The sequence below is a fragment of the Python bivittatus genome, unplaced genomic scaffold (genome assembly GCF_059951505.1).
Source record: "Python bivittatus isolate LINGU-HERP-01145 unplaced genomic scaffold, Pbiv_v1 ctg000170_np1212, whole genome shotgun sequence".
NCBI lineage: Eukaryota > Metazoa > Chordata > Lepidosauria > Squamata > Pythonidae > Python > Python bivittatus.
Window position 1 is genome coordinate 560,001 of NW_028277039.1, and position 21,190 is coordinate 581,190.

At 46.8% G+C, this 21,190-nt stretch overlaps 1 protein-coding gene across 11 annotated transcripts in view; it reads left to right on the forward strand.

Moving 5' to 3' along the window:
• HYDIN (HYDIN axonemal central pair apparatus protein) overlaps window positions 1–21,190 on the forward strand; it is a 346,241-nt gene that overhangs the window by 127,137 nt on the left and 197,914 nt on the right. For 10 of the 11 annotated variants that reach the window (XR_015795149.1, XM_088135435.1, XM_088135430.1 and 7 more), the window contains 3 exons: window positions 11,422–11,565; window positions 12,374–12,687; window positions 16,317–16,430. Coding sequence is in view for 10 of the 11 variants with exons in the window: in XM_088135435.1 (XP_087991561.1) it covers window positions 11,422–11,565; window positions 12,374–12,687; window positions 16,317–16,430 (572 nt within the window). In the remaining variant the exon portion in view is untranslated. The remainder of the gene's footprint in view (window positions 1–11,421; window positions 11,566–12,373; window positions 12,688–16,316; window positions 16,431–21,190) is intronic. The other variant, XM_088135427.1, reaches the window with a different exon arrangement.

Here is a 21,190-nt window from a genome sequence, read left to right on the forward strand (position 1 = left end):
GTTCTCAGAAGTACCGTATTTTTCCGACTATAAGACAATACTTTTTTCTAAAATCCTTACCCTAAAAACTGAAGGGCGTCTTATTCAAGGAAGTCAGCCGAGAATCGCACGGTTCCAAACTGCCCATGCTTTGTTTCTGCAGAGAGGCTTCCTCCTATTGCTAGCCTCCAATCACGAGTGAAATAGCTTGTCTCCCAAACAGACTTCCTCCAATCACGAGCCTGATGTAACTGACGTCAGCTGATGCTGGACAAACCAATTAGAGGAAGGCTGATTGCAGAGACAAGCTATCTGCAATTTCACTCGTGCTTGAATGTAATCAGTTATGCAAAAGAGCCTGGAAATAGAGCTGCAGAGAGACGGTTTGGACCTCCTCCCACCAAGTGTATCAGGTCAATGTTAACTAATTACTCAATAAAAATGTGTTCTGCACTATCTTTAAAATATTGATTTTTTAATTTTGGGCTGGAAAGGTGGGGGTCGTCTTGTACATGGGGGCGTCTTATTGTCGGAAAAATACGGTAATAGCCATCTCATAACATTCATGAAAATAAAGACATCAATGTTAATTTGGACAGCTAATAGGCAGAGTCTGAGAGTATGTCATAAATTATAAATTATTTATTTTATTCAATTTATACAGCCACCCATCTCAAATGATATGACTCTGGATGGCTAACAATGAATAAAACAAGACAAAAACATCATAACACAATAATAAATAACTTATACAGCAACTGAGATAAAAACCAATGAACACAATTAACCATGATATGGGCTGAACCATATATTGTAAAGGGGTAGAAGGTATAACCATGAGGAATAGGAAGAAGAGCTGCTAATAAGGCAACTGTCAGATAAAAGGAATCTGAGGCCGGGGCAGAAATGTAATCAGAGAAAACATCTCAGACAAGACCCTTCCTGATTCTCACAAATATAAAGAGGGGGAAAGCACATTCAGACTTGTGAGATTCTGTTTATAATATTATAATATTATAATAAAAGCAGTATTGGCCTGCATGACTTTGGTTTCCTAATCTGGTCTATCTTGTAGGACTGACACATTCAGTGCCCAGACTCAGTAACAAAACGAGGTCTTCAAGGCATTACAGAAAGCTAATACGGTTGGGGCTGGAGACTACTAGAGTCACCTCAAGATGTATTTATTCTATTTATTCAATTTATATAACCACCCATCTCACATTTGTGATTCTAGGTGGCTTAGATTGGAGTGGCACACATGATAATATAAATATGTTTTTTTAATCATAATATTTAGCCATGAGATCATCCTAATGCCTTGCAGCTAAGATATGCTTAGTTCCTTATATGAGGAATAACCCTGCCTCTCATCTCAAAAACTCATCTGTTAAGTAAAACCAAAAATCACTTTTTTGTTTTTTTTTTCCAATTCAGAACAGGCATTCCTGATAGGTGGGCAGGATTTTAATTTTTTTTTTCAATAGGGAGGGCAGAAAAAATACTTTTCACAACAAAAAATCTACTTTTGTTTCACCACTGCCTACGTACCCTATCCTTGAAATCAAGTTCTGTCCTAATCAGTCTTCCTAAGAAAGGAAGTTAATGTAATGATAAAATATAAGATGCACAGAGACGTTCTGATTAGCAAATAAGGTCAGCGTGGGCTGGATGGCATAACAATGAAGTGGGTGCATGCTGGTTATGTTTAGCCTTGAGGAAAGACAAATGTGGAGTGGACGCATTTCATTTTGAGCCTGAAAGAAACACATTTTTTTGAACCATTGGCTGAACCGGGAACATTTTGGTTGTTCTGGATTTTGGCTGACAGAAAATCCAGAGCAGCCTTAAGAGGCTGAACGGGGCAAGACTGGTGGCCCTTCCCTTCTTTCCCTTCCTTTTCTGCATGGCATGTGAGCCACCTTCCTCTTGCCCCCTCCCAATCTTTCCAGCATCTTTCTTCCCCTACTTCCCCTCAGCCACCGCCAATGTCATTAGCTTCAGGAGTGGCATAGCCAACTAGCCTGCCTCCTCTGCCCCCTGATCTTTCCAGTACCTTGTTTCCTTATTTCCTTTTACCTGCCGGAGGCCCCTGCCAGTGGCCTGCGCTTTTTCTAATTCCCATGCCCTCCCAAAACAGGCCTCCCCAGAACCAAACATGCATTTCTTGATAGGGACGTGGACTCTTCTGAACTGGCGGTTCAGTGCACGCAAGAGTTTATACCTCCTCCCTATACTTGAAAATGTGAAGAGTTGTTTTCCCTTGCTCTTAGTGCAGGACACAGAATAAGTTAAATGCCAGGGAAAAACCCTCCACTGTAAGAGCGATGAAAGCCGTGACTCAGAGAGGAATGCTGGAGAGCCACCAGTTTGGGATGCTTTGAGCTGGGTCCCTGCACTGAATAGGATGCAGGAAACTCTGTGGCCATTCCATTGCTCTCCACTGACAATTAAAAAGAAAAGAGGGGTGGAGAGGAATATCACTGTTCTTTCTAGGCAAATTTGCAGACCATCAAAATATTGAGAATGTATTTCTGCTCCTTCCAGTCTTGAGTTTTTCTTTTCTGCTCTTTTGGATTCTCTGGCTTCATTCTACCGTTTAGAGAAATATTCCTAGAGAAGCATTATAACTGAGTTACTGAGAGCAGGAAGGTCCAGCTATGAAAGGGGTGTACAATCTGTAAGGTTTTGTGGGCCAGATTTCTTCAGAGTTAATTGTAGAGAGCTGCATGTCAGTAGGGTACAGGTCTTGGAGGACAGGAAGGCGGGTAGGGAGCGGTTATTGCTTGGAGGGAGAGTCCCCCTCCCTATAGGAAGCCACGACCACGTGTCACGGCAGGGAAAATGGCCGCGGATCCTGTTCGTCACCCGATCCGGCGTTCGCGAATGGAAGCAAAATTTTGTGAACGGAGCTGTTCGTGACCCAAATTGGTCGTGAACAGAAGCGTACCACTGTACTAATTGATCTTTCTCTAAGCAAACAAGTTAATTTTTCCATCTCTGCTAATTCCATCATCTTCACCAGCTATTCCTCCATTGTGGGTATTTCAGAATCTTTCCATTTTTGTGCATGTACTTGTCTTGCAGCAGTGATCATATATAAAAATAATCTTCCACAGCTTTTTTCTAGTTGTCTGTTTCAGTTGAATTCTTAATCTTTAAAATTCTTTGTATCATTATATGTATTTGAACCCAAAACTTTCTGGCTTTTTTACAAGTCCACCAAACATCATAAAACGACCCTTCATGTTGTCGACATTTCCAACATAAATTTGAGGTACAGTGGGGCAAAAAAGTATTTAGTCAGCCACCAGTTGTGCAAGTTCTCCCATTTAAAAAGATGAGAGAGGCCTGTAATTTTCTTCATAGGTATACCTCAACTATGAGAGACAAAATGGGGAAAAAAATCCAGAAAATCACATTGTCTGATTTTTAAAGAATTTATTTGCAAATCATGGTGGAAAATAAGTATTTGGTCAATATCAAAAGTTCATCTCAATACTTTGTTATATAGCCTTTGTTGGCAATGACAGAGGTCAAACGTTTTCTGTAAGTCTTCATTGTCAGGTTCGGCCAGCACGGGGCTTCAGGGAAGCTCGCAGCCAGACCACGCGAACTCCACCGGCGGCAGCTAGCGAGGGAAAGAGGAACTGAAAGCGCCGCTAATTAATGGGCCACCTGCGCCCAGCCAAACAGGAAAACCGCAGCGGAAGTTTTAACTATACACTGATAACGGCGCGAGCCAACAATGAACAGGGCCGCAGGCAGCGAAACAAGATTGCCGCGCAACACAAAACCCTCGGGCTTGCACGTAACGGGGGGGGACCAACCCAAGCCGGAGGGGGACTGCCAATCAAGGACAATGGACCCTGACCGAACCTGCCATCATGGACAATCAAGAGGGATTATTGGGGGGCCGATAATCCGCAGCGGTAACGTGATCGCGGGGCGAAAAAAGCGCGGGAAGGGGGGAATATAACAAGTGATGCAATTGTACCAAGCCAGTCCTGGCTTTGCTTGTGACTGCTACGTTACGCATGAGTAAACCTCTTTTGTGAACCACACGTGTCACGGGAGTTTCTCTGTCGAACGGGGCAAACCTTACATAAAGCCAGGACTCACCGTTAGCGCTACCCGGTGCCACCGAGGAACGTTTCCCTTTCTAATACAGGCATGACCAGCGACGAGGAATCCGTGGGTCAGCTGGAGCACGAGGAACCCGGACTCGAGGAGGGATGGTCAGAGCCACCCGGGAGCGACGGGGCAGCGGCCAGGGCCGGGGACCCTCCAATGGAGCAGTGGTCGATGTGCGTGAACCAAGGGCCAGACAGCTCAAGCGTCACGATGACCCGGGATCCGGGGGCCCGGAACCGCAAGCGGGACGGGAAGCTCGCCTGACTAGAGGAGAGGGTCGAGCGGCGCCTAAACGCCGTGGAGGCGATGCTCCAGACCTTGCCACAGAGAGCAGGACCATCGGCGGTGAGCGATGGCACGAGCAACAGGGTTGGCAGCCCGGCACCCCAGCTGGCACCGCCCACGATGCCCTGGTCGGTGGACCGACGGGCGGCGGACGCCCTGAGACTTTGAGGCATCACCGGGAAGTTCTCAGGGAACCCTGAACAGCTGCCGCACTTCTTGACGCGCGTCAGGGGTTTCATGCAGAGGGGTGGTCACCTATTCGCTAGGGACAAGGATAGAGTATCCTACGTGGCCGAGCTGTTAGACGGCCAAGCGGCTAGCTGGGTGATCGGACTGTACGACGCCAACGCGGCGGAACTGCGGAGTTTCCCGGACTTCATGAAGGCGCTCCAGGACAGATTCGAGGACACATTGAGCGCCAAGTGGGCTGAGGACGACATCCTGCAATTCAGACAGCAGGACAAGTCGTTATCAGAGTACGCCCTGGAGTTCCGGAGGTTGGTAGAGAAGCTCACAGACTGGCCGGAGTCCCTGAGGGTGAAGTATTTTAAGAGGGGGCTCAATCCAGAGATCCTGGAGCGGGCACTGGTGCGGGATGACTCGTCCACAGTGAAAGATTGGATCTGGCTGGCCGGAACGGCGGAATCGGCGTGGCGGCAGATTCAACAAAGCGCGAGGCGACGGGACCAGATGAGGGACCGACTGAGGGAGAGACCCCCAGAGGAAAGGCGGAGCAGTCGGCAGCAGTCCACCAGGGGGTGAGAGGCAACCAAAACCCCGAACCTGTGCTTCCGGTGCGGAGGCAGAGGCCACCGAGCGGCGCAGTGCCCGACGGAGCGGGAAGGAGCCTCACCACGGCCCGAAGTCAAGCCCCCGCGTCCTACCAGGAAAAGGGCCGGCGACCGACTGCAGAAGAGTGCAGTGGCGGCGGTGACTGAAAGAGGACGGATGGGGTGGTCGACCCCGGAGACGGCATCCTCCGGAGAGGACTCGGAGCCGGCGGGAAACGAGGCACGCTCGCACTGAACGGCGTCCCAGTGCGAGCAGGGGAACCGAGGCGCGCGGACCCAATCGGGGATGAGGACTGGCCTCCGTTCTGGGTGAGGATACACATCCGGGGGGTGAGATCCGGAGGGGAGGCACAGCTGCGGGCGCTGCTGGATTCAGGCTGCACCCACTGCTTGATGCACCCAGCTGTGGTCTCGGGACTCGGACTACAGCTGAGGCGCCTCCAGGAACCCATTGCATTCAGCCAGCTAGACGGCTCGCTGGCGGGGGGGGGGGCAGCTCAGTATTACACTGAGCCGGTCCAGATGACGATCGGGAGCCACCGGGAAGAACTAAGATTTGTGGTGGTCCCGGTGGCCGACTACACGGTGGTGCTCAGCTTGGCGTGGCTGCGGCGACGGAACCCACGGGTCGACTGGATGGCGGAGGCAGTGCGATTCGGGGTCGAGAGCCCGGCGGAGCGCGAGAGCAGACGGGACTGGGCCATGGCAACGGGCGCGACCGCAACCACAGACGGACAAGTGGAGGATCCGAGGCACAGGGAGGCGACACGAGAGCAGACAGAGCCCGAGACCCGGCCGGCGACAGCAGCAACAGCAGCGCCGGAACCCCGGAGTCTCGCAACGATCCCGAGGCATGGGAAGGCAGCGGCGACTGGCGGAACAACTGCAAAACGAGGGACAGAGTCCGGGGAACCCACGACGAGCGGCGGAATCCCGAGGCAATATCGAGACCTGGCGGTGGCGTTCGGGGAGAAGGAGTCTGACCAGCTCCCTCCACACTGACCCAGTGACTGCGCCATCGAGTTAGAGCCAGGGGCAAAGCTGCCCAAACCGAAAATGTACTCCCTGTCAATGAGGGAGATGGGGGCTCTGTGGGAGTTCATAGACAAGAACCTAGCGCGGGGATTCATCCAACCCGCGAAGTCACCATTAGCGGCCCCGGTACTATTCCGGGAGAAGAAGGATGGCTCGCTCCGGATGTGCGTGGACTACCGGGGGCTGAACGCAATCAGCACCGAGTACAAATACCCCCTCCCCCTGATGAAGGACTTAATGTCGCACCTATCCAAGGGGAGGGTGTTCACAAAACTGGACTTGTGCGAAGCTTACTTTAGGGTCAGGATCCGCGCAAAAGATGAGTGGAAAACGGCGTTCAACATGCCGCTCGGAAGCTACCAGTTTTCCGTGATGCCGTTCGGATTAAAAGGGGCCCTGAGGGTGTTTATGCAGCTAATAAATGAGGTGCTGCATGACCTACTCTACCGGGGCGTCCTGGTCTACCTGGACGACATCCTCATCTACACCGAAACCCTGGCGGAGCATGTGAGCCTGGTGCGCACGGTGCTCCAGAGACTGCTGAAGGCGCAGCTGTACGCGAAGCTATCAAAATGCGAATTTCATCGGGAGCAGCTGGACTACCTCGGGTACCGGATATCCAGTCGGGGAATTGAGATGGACCCGGCGAAAGTAAAAGATGTTCTGGGCTGGGAAGCGCCGCGAACCCGGAGGCAACTTCAAAGCTTCTTGGGGTTTGTGAACTTCTACAGACAGTTTATACCGAACTTCGCCCAAATCGCCCTTCCCCTGACAGACTTACTAAAAACCAAGGACACTGGAAAACCCCCCAAGCCCAGCATGACACTCGCGTGGACTGCGGAATGCAAGGGGGCGTTTGAGGAGCTAAAATGGCGGTTCACAGCGGAGCCGATCCTGCGCCATCCCGACCCAGATCGGCGGTTTATCATACAAGTAGATGCGTCAGATGTGGCAACGGGGGCGGTCCTGCTCCAGCCCAGCCCGGAGGGGGCCATCCACCCATGCGCCTACGCCTCCCGCAAATTCACGGAGACAGAGAGAAGGTGGATGGTGTGGGAGAAAGAGGCGTACGCCGTCAAGTGGGCGCTAGCCACGTGGAGGCATCTATTGGAGGGGGCAGCTGAACCATTTGAGGTGTGGACGGACCACAAGAACCTCGAGGCCCTGAAGGCCCCGCGTAAGCTATCCCCCAAACAGGCGTGGTGGTCCCAATACTTCGGGAGGTTCAGGTTCACCCTAAAACACATCCCCGGGAAGCGCAACTTCCTAGCAGACGGGTTGTCTCGCATGCCCCAGCACGCCAGCCTACGAGAGGAGATTGTGGACTCCATCATCCCTGCCAGCAGGCTGGCTGCAAAGGCGGTAACCCGGAGCCAGACCAAGGGGGAGCGACGGGACGCGGCGCCTGAAGTAAAGCAAGGGTTTGCGGAGGCGGCGGAGCGGGACGCTTGGCTCAAGCAAAACCGAGAAGCGCTAACCAGCCAAGAGGGTTTGTGGTGGCACGAAGGGAAGTTGTACGTGCCCAAGGGGTGCCGACGGGGGGTCATGGAAAGAGCCCACGACAGCCGGAATGCGGGGCATTACGGCTTCGTGAAGACGCTCCACTTAATTCGGCGGCAGTTCTGGTGGCCAACGCTCCGGAAAGACATGGAGGCATACTCGGGGGGTTGCCCGGTGTGCGCGACGGCGAAAGGGGCCAAAGGCAAGCCTAGGGGGTTACTCCAGTCGGTAGCGGACCCCGACGGCCCATGGCAAAAGATCGCCATGGACTTCATAGTAGAGCTCCCGGAGAGTAAGGGGAAGACTGCCATTTGGGTGGTTACGGACTTATTCTCCAAACAAGCGCACTTTGTAGCGTGCCGGCGAGTCCCCACGGCAGAGAGGTTGGCGAGGCTGTTCGTGCAACATATTTACCGGCTGCACGGCGTGCCCCGACGGGTCGTCAGCGATCGGGGCGGCAACTTCATCGCGCGGTTCTGGAGGGAGTTCCTGAAGCGGGTGGGAACGAAGCAAGCCCTTTCCTCCGCGGCGCACCCGCAGACGGACGGAGCCACGGAACGCCTGAATGGGGGGCTCGAACAGTACCTCCGCTGCTACGTGGGACACCAACAGGACGATTGGGCGGAGCTACTGCCATTCGCGGAAGTAGCATACAATAACGCCGTCCACAAAAGTACCGGCTTTTCTCCATTCAAAGTAGCCACCGGGAGAGACTTCGTCCCCATGCCGGAGTTGCCTCAGCCGGAATCCCAAATCAACTCCCTGGACGCCTGGTTCGCCCAAATCGACGCCACCCGGCGAGCGGCGCACGCGGCATTGCAAAGAGCCAAAGCCGATTACAAAAAACACGCGGACTGCAAGAGACTTCCCGAGGGGCAGTGGAAAGTGGGGGACCAGGTGTATTTGTCAACCAAAAACCTAAAGACACACCAGACATCGAAGAAAGTCAGCCCGAGGTTTGTGGGGCCGTTCCCCATTGCAGAGGTCATCAATCCAGTAACCATCAGGCTGACGCTCCCGAAAAGCCTCGGGAAGATCCACCCGGTGTTCCACTGCAGCCTGCTAAAGCTGCACCAGCCAGGGAACGCCTGGCACAAGGCAGAGGGGGTGCCACCACCCATCATGGTCGGTGGGGAGCAGCATTTCGAGATCAATCAGATACTGGACGCCAGGAGGCACAAGGGGCAGGTCCAGCTCCTAGTGCAATGGAAACATTTTCCCAAGTCCCACAGCGAATGGGTAAGGAAAACCCACATAAGAGCGCCGGACCTAGTGCGGGACTTTTACAACAAATACCCCGGGAAACCGAAATAAATTCGGGGGGGGATTTGTCTTCAGGGGGGCGGTATGTCAGGTTCGGTCAGCACGTGGCTTCGGGGAAGCTCGCAGCCAAACCACGCGAACTCCACTGGCGGCAGCTAGCGAGGGAAAGAGGAACTGAAAGCGCCGCTAATTAATGGGCCACCTGCGCCCAGCCAAACAGGAAAACCACAGCGGAAGTTTTAATTCTACGCTGATAACATCATGGACAATTAAGAGGGATTATTGGGGGGCCGATAATCCGCAGCGGTAACACGATCGCAGGGCGAAAAAAGCGCGGGAAGGGGGGAATATAACAAGTGATGCAATTGTACCAAGCCAGTCCTGGCTTTGCTTGTGACTGCTACGTTACGCATGAGTAAACCTCTTTTGTGAACCACACGTGTCACGGGAGTTTCTCTGTCGAATGTGGCAAACCTTACATTCACAAGGTTTTCACACACTGTTGCTGGTATTTTGGCCGATTCCTCCATGCAGATCTCCTCTAGAGCAGTGATGTTTTGGGGCTGTCGCTGGGCAACATGGACTTTCAACTCCCTCCAAAGGTTTTCCATGGGGCTGAGGTCTGGAGACTGGCTAGGCCACTCCAGGACCTTGAAATGCTTCTTACAAAGCCACTCCTTCGTTGCCCGGGCGGTGTGTTTGGGATCATTGTCATGCTGAAAGACCCAGCCACATTTCATCTTCAATGCACTTGCTGATGGAAGGAGGTGTTCACTCAAAATCTCACGATACATGGCCCCATTCATTCTTTCCTTTACACAGATCAGTCATCCTGGTCCCTTTGCAGAAAAATAGCCCGAAAGCGTGATGTTTCCACCCCCATGCTTCACAGTAGGTATGGTGTTCTTTGGATGCAACTCAGCATTCTCTCTCCTCCAAACACGACGAGTTGAGTTTAGACCAAAACGTTCTACTTTGGTTTCATCTGACCATATGACATTCTCCCAATCCTCTTCTGGATCATCCAAATGCTCTCTAGCAAACTTCAGATGGGCCCGGACATGTACTGGCTTAAGCAGGGGGACACGTCTGGCACTGCAGGATTTGAGTCTCTGGCAGCGTAGGGTGTTACTGATGGTAGCCTTTGTTACTTTGGTCCCAGCTCTCTGCAGGTCATTCACTAGGTCCCCCCGTGTGGTTCTGGGATTTTTGCTCACCATTCTTGTGATCATTTTGACCCCACAGGGTGAGATCTTGCGTGGAGCCCCAGATCGAGGGAGATTATCAGTGGTCTTGTATGTCTTCCATTTTCTAATTATTGCTCCCACAGTTGATTTCTTCACACCAAGCTGCTTGCCTATTGCAGATTCAGTCTTCCCAGCCTGGTGCAGGTCTACAATTTTGTTTCTGGTGTCCTTTGACAGCTCTTTGGTCTTGGCCATAGTGGAGTTTGGAGTGTGACTGTTTGAGGTTGTGGACAGGTGTCTTTTGTACTGATAACAAGGTCAAACAGGTGCCATTACTACAGGTAACGAGTGGAGGACAGAGGAGCCTCTTAAAGAAGTAGTTACAGGTCTGTGAGAGCCAGACATCTTGCTTGTTTGTAGGTGACTAAATATTTATTTTCCACCATGATTTGCAAATAAATTCTTTAAAAATCAGACAATGTGATTTTCTGGATTTTTTCCCCCATTTTGTCTCTCATAGTTGAGGTATACCTATGATGAAAATTACAGGCCTGTCTCATCTTTTTAAGTGGGAGAACTTGCACAATTGGTGGCTGACTAAATACTTTTTAGCCCCACTGTACCTTTATACATTCTAAATAACTTTTCTGGAGTCACATACCAATGGTATATCATTTTATAAAAGTTCTCTTTTAAGTTGTAACAGAATGTGAATTTTAATTCCTTCAACCACATGTTTTTCCACTATGCCAACAATATGTTATGTCCAACATTCTTAGCCCATTTTACTCTTTCACTTGCTTGTCCTCCATTTCAAATTTCAGCAAGAGTTTATACATCTTGGCAATTACATGTTCATCATTTGTACAGCCATCTTCTTTTTTCTGACTTATTTTTCCTGTCTCTCTCCCTCTTGATGACACTATTCCCCCTTGTTTCTCTTTTTATCTGTTTCAGCCTCTGTCCCAGGCAGAGGTCTGAATTCCTGCCTTTGATGGGGGCAAGAAACCTTGATTCTGGAGGGAAGGAAGAGTCACACCATTTACATCATATCTAGTCTAGTGGTACAGAAGACATGAGTATTCTTAAGAAATATTTTAAAAATATAGTAGTCCTGCACTAAGTAACAGATTGAACTTCAGCGGCCTTTTCTAACTCATACCATATTGTGATTCTACCTGTTTTTTTGTGTGTGCGCACCTGCCTGTGTGTGTGATAATTTATCATTATATTTGCTTTTTCTCCAGAACCCTAGTGACATTTTGACTGCACAGTACAAACCTCTGTCCTTGAAGAACATTTCCTCTTTGCCACTCAGAGTTGTTCTTTCTTTGCAAGAACCCTTTGCCCTCTGTGACATGAGTCACAAAGTGATTCCAGCTCCTGAACAGGTAAGAGAACTGTCTTTGATCTGAATACAGTTCACATCCCGGATAGCAAAACAGTCTCAGATGCTAGAGGGATAGAAAGTCTTAATGGATTACAGTATGAGAAAAATACAGTTAGGAGCATGCATGTGTTTTGTTTCAACTCCAAAACAAGCAAATCAGGTTTTGGAAATTCTGCCAAATTTCAGATATTGGTTTGACAGAAACAAATCCCAGAATATTTTTGGGCAAAATAAAACCTGGACAAAATCAGAGTGATTTTTCAGGGTGAGTAAGGAAGACTGATGTGCCTCATTTCTCTCTCCTCTATCCCTCAGCATGACTTATCAGCATAATACATATTTTAATTCCAGCCTAATATATATTTTCAGGTCTTTTAATCATTCTAATCTGTTCCTAATATTGTATGCCAGTCAGAGTCATTATGGAGTTGGTCAGTTTTACAAATTTGAAGAATAAAGAAGTTCTCCCCCTCATCTTTCTGGTGCTTTCTGTTACCTCCCTCCCTTGCTTCCCCTTAGTTGCTGCCAGCATCCTTGGCTTTCTCCTGTTCTCCCCTCCGTCCCACGCCCATTTGACTTCTGCTTAGTGCTTCAGTCCATTCAGGGTCCACTGGAGTTGGGAGGCCAGTAAATTTCCATACATATGTACATACCTGGAAAAAAAATCAGGTCCCATTTCATTCTGTATCTAGACCTGTATCTAGGCATGTTTGAGCCATTCCAAAAACAGCTGTTCCATGCACAGAACCCTTCATGCACAAACTGTTTTGCATATCACTAATATGTATTTAACTTTGTTTCCAATTCAGCCTTTAATGATGGGTGTTGGAGAGATACATCATCTTTCTATCAGATTTGACCCCATCTATAGAGATGACCTGTGCAGTCGAGTATCAGAAGAAGTTCTAATTTTGCGTTACTTGGAGCATCCTCATGTGGACTATGTCGATCTCCGGGGAGAAGTGCATTTCCCAAACCTCCACTTCCAAACAATGGATCTCAATTTTGGCTGCATCTTGAATGACACAGAAGTTATACGTGACATCACTATGAACAATTGCAGTCCCCTTCTTATCAAATATCGCTGGTCCTTCCTGACAGATGATCGTGAATCCTTTATCAGGTACTAGCCATGGTGTGCTCTGGAATTTTGCCTGATTTCTAGTTATTCCTACAATATTTCATTATGTAGTAATGAATTCAGTGAACACGTTCCATTTTCAGAAGCTGATTTTTGAGGAATTACTTCTGACTGAGAAAAGTGCTCTGGGTGAGATTCTAAAAGATCTAGCTCCTTTCTCATTTCTGAGTTTACAGCAGTTTCCATAGATTTTTATTTTTCTTGTTTAATACAGGTAGTTCTCATTTAGCAACCACAATGAGGTCCAGCAACTTGGTTGTTAAGCCCTTTTTCCCTACTCCCCTGCCCTTTGGAATGCTCACCATGGCGCTGGGATAATTAGCAAGAAAAAAATAGATGTTTGTATTTACATTCATTGGAGAGGAAGGGATTACAAGAGAGTAAGCAGGCACACAATGGGGAATACACATTGAAAGGAATGTGCTAGTACTGGCTGTTTGCCTAGTGTGCTCATGCGTGCTGGAGCTGCTTAGGAGGCAAGAAAAGCCTTTAGTGGAAACTTGGCAATTTCAGGCATCAGCAGTTAACTTGCGGTTAGCACTTCTTAGGGAAGCACTGGGCTGTGGAAAAAGCAGCTCAGGAAGAGATAGCTTGTTTAAGCAATCTCTCCCCTCTTTGCGGGGAAGGGAAGAAAAAAATGGGTCAGGCCCAGGACAATGCTGCAAAGGTCATAAATGCGGGCATTGGTCACAAAGTTACTTTTTCATCCCTGTTGTAACTGTGAACGGTCGCTGTCTGAGGTAGTTGCTAAACAAGCACTACCAGTAGTTTCAAAGACTAGTTTGTGTTTTATTGGTCTTCTCATTGTATTAAAATCAAAGCAATTTATGTGGACTCTCAACCCTATTTTTGCTTTCCTGGGGGTGCTATATCTCACTATTTATTTTATGGTATGGTCTCTCCTCTGTATCTTATCCTCACTAAAAATATTCCAGAACTGCTAAATTTTGTTCCGTGGTTTTTTCATTTGACTTTTGAAAATGGGAGAGGAACGGAAATTGTAGAAAGTTCTCAGATATCTCCCTCCAAATCTATCTCACTCATTCATGAACTGGGAAACAGCAATTTCCACAAGGCCCCAGGAATTGCAACAAATGTGATTACATTTTATTACAATACTTGTGATAGAGATTAGAGGAAGTAGCTTGATGGATAGTTTCTATGAAGCTGCCCCTCACAGCAATTTCAAGTAGTTAAATTGTCCTGTGGATCCTGAAGGAATGAATAGAGGATTATACCAAATTTGGGGGGGGGGGGACCAAACAAAATACATTTATTTAATTATACTTTCATGAATGAATAAATAAATAAAAATCAACTTCCCAAAGATCCCACAAGTGCTGAAGCCTGTCAAAGATCTTTTTCAGTCTTCTCTCTTTCATCTAAAACATTAGTCGCTTCTCCCGGCTTTGTGTCATTTGCAAGCTTTTTAAATGTCTCAGCTCAACTTGTGTGTAGTGTACGTTTTGCTAAGGAGCATACCAGGAGGCACACTGTCAAAGGCTTTGTTGAGGTCCATGTACACATCCGTAACCTTCTCCTGATGAAGCTATTTTATCTCCTTCCCTTTATAGAATTATCTCCTAACGAAGAAGGAAATAGGATTAGTCTGGCATGATTTAGCATCCTGGAACATAATCCATCTGGGGTTAGAGACCTGAATTCATGTTTGCCTTCTCCTGCATCCTAAATTGCAGATAATAATAATGCATAATAATGACCAGTAAAGACTCAATTTCCCTTTTAAGAGAAGATAATGCAAAATAGAAGTTAAGAACTTTTGTTTTCTAACCATTACTAACCATTCACCAGTTTTTCCTTTTAATGGACCCATACCATTGTTAGCTTTCTTATTAGAAAGTAACCTATCCAGAGGACCCTTTTTGCTGTTTCTGGTATCTCTTACAAGCCTCAGCTTCTTCTGAGTTTTAACATCTCTTTTACAATTTCTAAAGTTTCTGAAAGCTTCCTTTACTCATCTTTAGCTATGTGCCCCTCTCTCCTTTTCTTGTGCAAATCAGTGTGGTGTCAGATTTGGACAAGATGAATTAATCACATATCTTCTTTTTAATTATTTGAATTTCAAAAATGTACCTGGTGCTGGTACATTTTAACATGCCCAAAATATTTGATACAAGTTGTTTCCGGGATGCTTAATTCTGATACAGACAATGAAATTCCACCATTCCTTGAAAACAGCAATCTACTACTTTGCCTTGTCATGCAATGGATTTTGTCAGAGACATTTCCAAGTAAAGCTATAGATGAGATTTTATGCCATTTATCCATTGAAATATTGTCCAGATATTTCCATTGTTTTGAGAGCCAGTTTGGTGTAGTGGTTAAAGGCACTGAGTTAGAAACTGGGAGGCAGTGAGTTCTAGTCCCTCCTTAGGCATGAAGCTAGCTGGGGACTTTGGGCCTGTCGTTCTCTCTCAGCTCTAGGAGGAAGGCAGTGGAAAACCACTTCTGAAAATGTGAAGAAAACTGGAGGGACTACTCCATGTAGTCTTCAGGAGTCAGGACTGATTTGAAGGCGCTAAATAACTAACTAAATAAATAATCCGTTGTTTAGCAATGACTAATTTGGCTGCTGTAAGTCAAAACATAATGAGTTTATTACTTTGCATTTTTTATTCTGGCCATCAAGTGTGTAACCATCCTAGCTTTGGAGTGAATTGAATATTTTGTTTAGTTGTGTCAGATACTACTTTAAACGTATTCTTCCCAAACTCAGATACGTTATCATATTTCCACCAATTTTCATTACTTTTAAAATGGAATTGACCTGACACCACGGGACTTTTTGTTCTAATTATTGTTCAACTGTTTCTAAATTATAAGGTTTGGAGTTTTTGCAGAAAAACTTTATTTTTCCATAATTTCAATTGTGAAGCTTTATCTTTGTTATAATTTGGGTATGTTATCAATGGAGTTAGAAGTGAGTTGCCTGGAATGAGTTCTGAAACTCAGCCCCTGAGAGATGCCTGCATTTATGTTTAAATCTCCTCCTCTTATCATGTTCTCTACCCCAACTTTTATTAACCTTTTAAATACTTACCTAAGAAATTGTGCTTATCATTGATTTGGAGAATAAATTGAAACCACAGTAAATGATAATTTTCCCTTGATAATTATGTCCATTGTTATCCTTGAATAATCTATGCACTTTAAAGTTTAAAGCAGCTTTAAATAAAACAATTTTTCTGTTACATGGCAGTTGAGAGGAAATTTACAGATATTTTTGTGTCCCCTAATCCTCTAATGTTCAGTGAAACAAATTTACAGATATCATTCATGAAATATTATTGTTGCTGCTTTGGATACCTTACATCCCATGAAATAATCTGAATTTATTCTGAGCTTTTAAGGATAAGCTTTTTGTGGTTTGTACTGGTAACAATCCTGTTGCTTCTTGCTTTCTCCTCTCCGAAGCTGCCACTCAATGCAGTGTCCATCCCTACCCACAAGTCTTCCCTCTATAATGATCCCCAAATTCTTAACAGCCATGCTCTCCTCCCTCACCAAGCCCCCTCTCTGTTCAGCCTAAGCATCCTGGTGGAGATCCCGGTCTGCGCCTCTCACTTCCAAAAGGATACTGTGTTTTTCAGGTTCAGCTCAGAAAGCACGAGGCCTCTCCTTGCGCAGGAAAGAGCAGAAGAGCAGGAGATTCCGCAGCCACCGCAATGCCCTGCAAGGTACAGGATCTGCAAGGGTTCCACCAGGTTTGTATGTGACAAATCTGCCAAAGCCAAGCCTGCAGAATGACAAACGGCCTTGACAAGGAATAACTCTGCTGACCGTCCAGCAGGCCCACTGCCCACACAGGCACCTCTGGAAAGAGGGCTTGGCAGAACGGAGAGGCAGCAGGTGGAAAGAGCTGGCCTCGGGAGTTAGAGCCAGTGACAAGGATGCTTTGAATGCTGTCTGTGATCCTCAGGGCCCAACTTCATTTAATTTACTCTTTTCATCAGCTAAATCACTAATTTCATAAGTGGCTACAATAGTTGGGGGTAAAACCCGGCTATGGCTGAGAATGGGTTGCCTCACAAGCATCTTTCCCACCCCACTACCTTCTGTGCAAAGTGATGCTTCTGCCAGTGTTGCTGGAAGTAGCTGAGGAGAAGTAGCTGCTGGTCAGCAGCTGTGCAAGGCTATGGCATAGGTGAGGGAGAAGCACTCCGATCAGGCACTCTTGCTGTGTGAGCCTTGGAGCATCAGGAAGCAGTCTGAGTGCTTGCCTTCAGGCAGACGGTCCAGGCAGCTCCAGGCAGCTGTGCCCAAATCCAGCACCTTCAGCTTGTAGCCCCAGGGGCTCCTGACATTCTGGTTAGGCATTTTGAGGTGCTGCAGGAGCTCTTGCGCACCTTGGAAGTGCAAGGCCAGTGAAATTCCACTGAGAAGCTTCTATGGGAAAGAACCTACCTTTTTGGCAGGAAGTATGCTCTAAGTATATGTTCCTCTTTAACTACCTAACTCAGTTCCTTTTTAATTATCATAACGGTTGCATCATTTGGATTATGCTCCTTGGATTCTATCAATGCTGCTGGGGAAAATTGTTTATTCTTGTTTTCTTTAGGTTATTTTTTAACTGATTTTTAAGTTAGCATATTGTAGCTATGATTCTTTGATGATAAAGACCTCAGCAGTTGTAGGACTGGGGAGGTGCAGGCATTGGGTGCAACCACAGGGCTGTGATCTCTAGAGCACTATCTCACCAATGGGCCTGTGGCGGAAGCAAATTGCTACCAACTTAGAGCCATTCAGTTCACCCAGGCCTTTGGCAAGGACGAGTGAGATCCCTCGGTTATCTTTATTTTTTATGTTTTATTGATGTTATTGTAATTTTTTTGTTTGATTGTTGTGAGCCTCTCTGAGTCATCAAGAGTCAGGCAGCATACAAGTTTAATAAATTATTATTATTATTATTATTATTATTATTATTATTATTATTATTATTGAAAAGGAAACAAAGTCAATTTCTGCATTCACTTCCTAACATTTCCAGAACTGGACACACAGTTCACGAGCTTCCCAGCTACGGGCACATGTTCTGAAAAGAACACTTGTGGCATTGGCAACAGCACCTTACTTTGGTCTTTATAGATGCCTCACAACTGAAGCTCAACTGTCCAGTAAGATTTCATGCCACATCAGCTGTCTGTGGGGGTCCTCCAAGCCATTGTTTTGATTCACTGCCCTTGAGAGGGTGTATCTGCATCTAGTATAGGCACTTGATACAGATCGTTCTACGCTGGGCTTTCCTAAAAAAAAAAGTCAGAAACATTCATCTGAGTGTTGATTTTCATAAAGAGAAGACTTATTCAGAAGTGACACTTGCTGGTTCTGGAAAATCTGTACTGCTATCAAGTGTCCTGAACTAAGTAAGCAGCAAACAACAGGAGAAAATTAGTATGTTTCTAACTGTTTTATTAGCTCGGTTCATTAATTGGTTAACATAGCAGATAAAGTTAAGCTTGGACTGAAGGATTATAAATCAGAGAGAGTCATTTTGCTGCAGCTTGTATTATTGGCTAAAAACAGCTGAGAAGAGAAGCTCAGTTACTGTTCAGGTGCAATCCGATAGACTAGAGCAAATGAAGTCCATGATATTCAGTCCATAGTCATAAAGCCAGCCAAGGAGAGGGGAAGAAGCACAAATGAAAAGCCAAAGAAATGCAGGTAAGGAAGAGAACAAAGGGGGAAAGCTGGGGGCTGCTGTTATATTGCTCCTGGCTTTGTCCACTGTTTGTGCACTGTTGGGAGACGTGAAAGAACAGGTTAGGGATAGATCATCACGGAGAAAATCTGTGTGATCTCTGTGAGTCAAAAATGACGATGGCACATAATTAATAAATCAATTCGACCAATTAAAGGAACAGCGCAGATGAATGGTATTCAGCCCACTTCAGCTGATGATGCCCATTTGATCTCCCGAGATCAGGATCTGACTCCCTTGTTATTTGAGTCAGCCGTCAGCTGTGCTGGGTCTGAGTCATTATTCTCAACTGGCTGACAACCTCTTGACTCCCCAACTGTAGGATGAGAGTTTTCCAGGTTCTCCTCTTTATCCTCAGAATCAGAGGAGTCCATAATACCAAGTTCCTTTCAGCAGTTCTTCATCAGGAAGAAATTTCCTGTTTCCTGTTCTGAGACTTATATCCAGCACGATCCCATTAATTCCATTACATACATAGTCCTGTACAGGTAGTCCTCGCTTAACAACCCTAATTGGGGCTGGAATTTCCATTGTTAAGCGAAGTGGTTGTTAGGTGAAACGTCATGTGACTGCACTGCTTAGCGACAGCAGTTCTGGTAGTCCCGGTTGCAGTCATTAGGTGAGAACTGCACTGTTGCTAAGTGAGGACCTCATGCTTCTCGTGCTCCTCCCTGAAGGCCAGTGTAGACCTCGTGAAGGGCCAGCAGCTACCTTGGCCAGGCATGCCTCATCACCATTGGGAGGAAGAAGACAGTGAAGATCAGCTGGGGGGGGGGGTAGGCAGCGGCAGTAGAGTGCAGGGCAACCAAAAGGGCAGAGATGGAGGGGAGATAGGGAGGTGGGTGGGGTTGAAGCGCACACTGCAGTCGTAAATGTGGGCAGGCTGCCAAGTGCCTGAATTTTGATCACATGATCACAGTGGTGCTGCAGCAGCCATAACTTCGAGGACTGGTCGTAACTACCATTTGTTCAGCACCGTTGTAACTTTAAACAGTCGCTGTTGTAGGAAGAGAGCTGTATGATTCTATGGCAGCAAAAAATGAGAAGGACTTTAGTTGTACCTTTTCCAACTAACACATTTTTTTAGAAAGGCTTAAGCTTTCATGAACTGCAGCTCATTTCATAAGATGCAGAAAGTGGCTAAACTGATGTAGGATATAATTTGGGATGAGTTGGGTGGGAAGGGAGGAGAAGACAGGTTGATTATGTGATGCAGGTTAAATGTGAGACAGATTATAAGTACCTTATCAGTTAACAATTGTAATGAGTTAATTGTTAATTGTCAATTGTTGATCCCCCTGATCTGAATAGCTGTATAATTCATCTCTTCTAATATTTGGTTCTAGGTGGGACTGCACTCCCCCGCTCAGAACCAGTACAGAGTTTGAGAGCAGGTGGCAGCTGTGGTCAGGCAGGCTTTGGAAGAACTCTGTCTTGTACTCTGATTGCACCCATTCTGGATTGGGAGGCCCTGCTCAGAGTCACTCATGCCTCAATTCTGCCATGTGCTCTACATGGGGCTGCCCTTGAAGACCATCCACAAGCTGCTACTAGTCCAGAACACAGCCATATCAATAGTAAGAGGTGCACCTGTGAGCTGCAGGGTAGGCTTCCAGGTGCAGTTGAAACCCTACATGGCACACAGCCAAGTTATTTGCAGGGCTGCCTGTTACTCCTGCCCATCCCATGAGATCATACAGCGTGGGCATGCTCCAGGTCCCTTCTTTGAAGTAGTGTCACCTAGGAGATGCGCCTTCTCTGTTGCTACACCTTCCCTTTGGAACAAGCTCCCCTCTGTGGTTTGGATGGCCCTGACTCCATTAGTCTTTTGTAGAGTCATGAAGGCCTGCCTTTTTTCCTGTGCATTAGACCAAGATGGTAATCAACTGTAGTTTATTGTACTGGTTTTGTATTTATTTTTAGACTTGATTGTTTTTAGAAATTGTGAGTGGAGCAGCTTTATAAATTCTATAAATATATTAAGCTGAATAAGGAACTTGAGTGTTGCCTACAAGTATATGCCAATAGAGGTGAATATGTGTAGCTCAGGGTTGAACTGTGGAGTCCTTGAGGTTCTCTGGGCTTGGTTCTTTTCTTGCAAACGTTTCATTACCTGGCCAGGTAAAATCTTCAGTGCTAAAATGGGATGGGGTTTGCTCTCTATTCATATACTGTGGCCTGCCTTGCCAGTGCTGGTGGGGGTGGGGGTGGGTTTTTTTTTGTTTTGCTCCTCTGGTAATTCCTTGATTGGCATATGTTTGCTGCTTGATTGTGTGCCTGGTGGTAACCTTTGCTTATGTGGGTGATGATTGCTGGCGAGGCGATCTTCTGGTCTTTTGTCTCTTTTGAATAGTATGTAGATGCTATTAATCTCCATGTATCTGTTAATTGCTGCCTTGTCTGAATACTAAGCTTCCAAGAATTCTCTTGCATTTTTGGATTCAGCTTGGTCTAAAATGCTGACAGTTTCCCAGTTAAAACTATCGTTGAGTCTGTCCATGTGTTGTGAGATTAAGGAGTTTTCATCATGTCTTCTGACCGCTAGTTGGTGCTCGTGGATGCGCTCTGCTAGTCTTCTGCCTGTCTGTCCTATGCAGTGGTTGTTACAATCCTTACACTGTATGTTGTAGATGACTCCTGCTTTTTCTTCTTGGGCTACTGGGTCTTTTGGTTTACTTAGGGTATTTTGGAGTGATTTTGTTGGTTTATGTGCTACAGAGATGCCATATGGTTGTAATAGTCCGTTGGTGGTTTCTGAGACGTTTC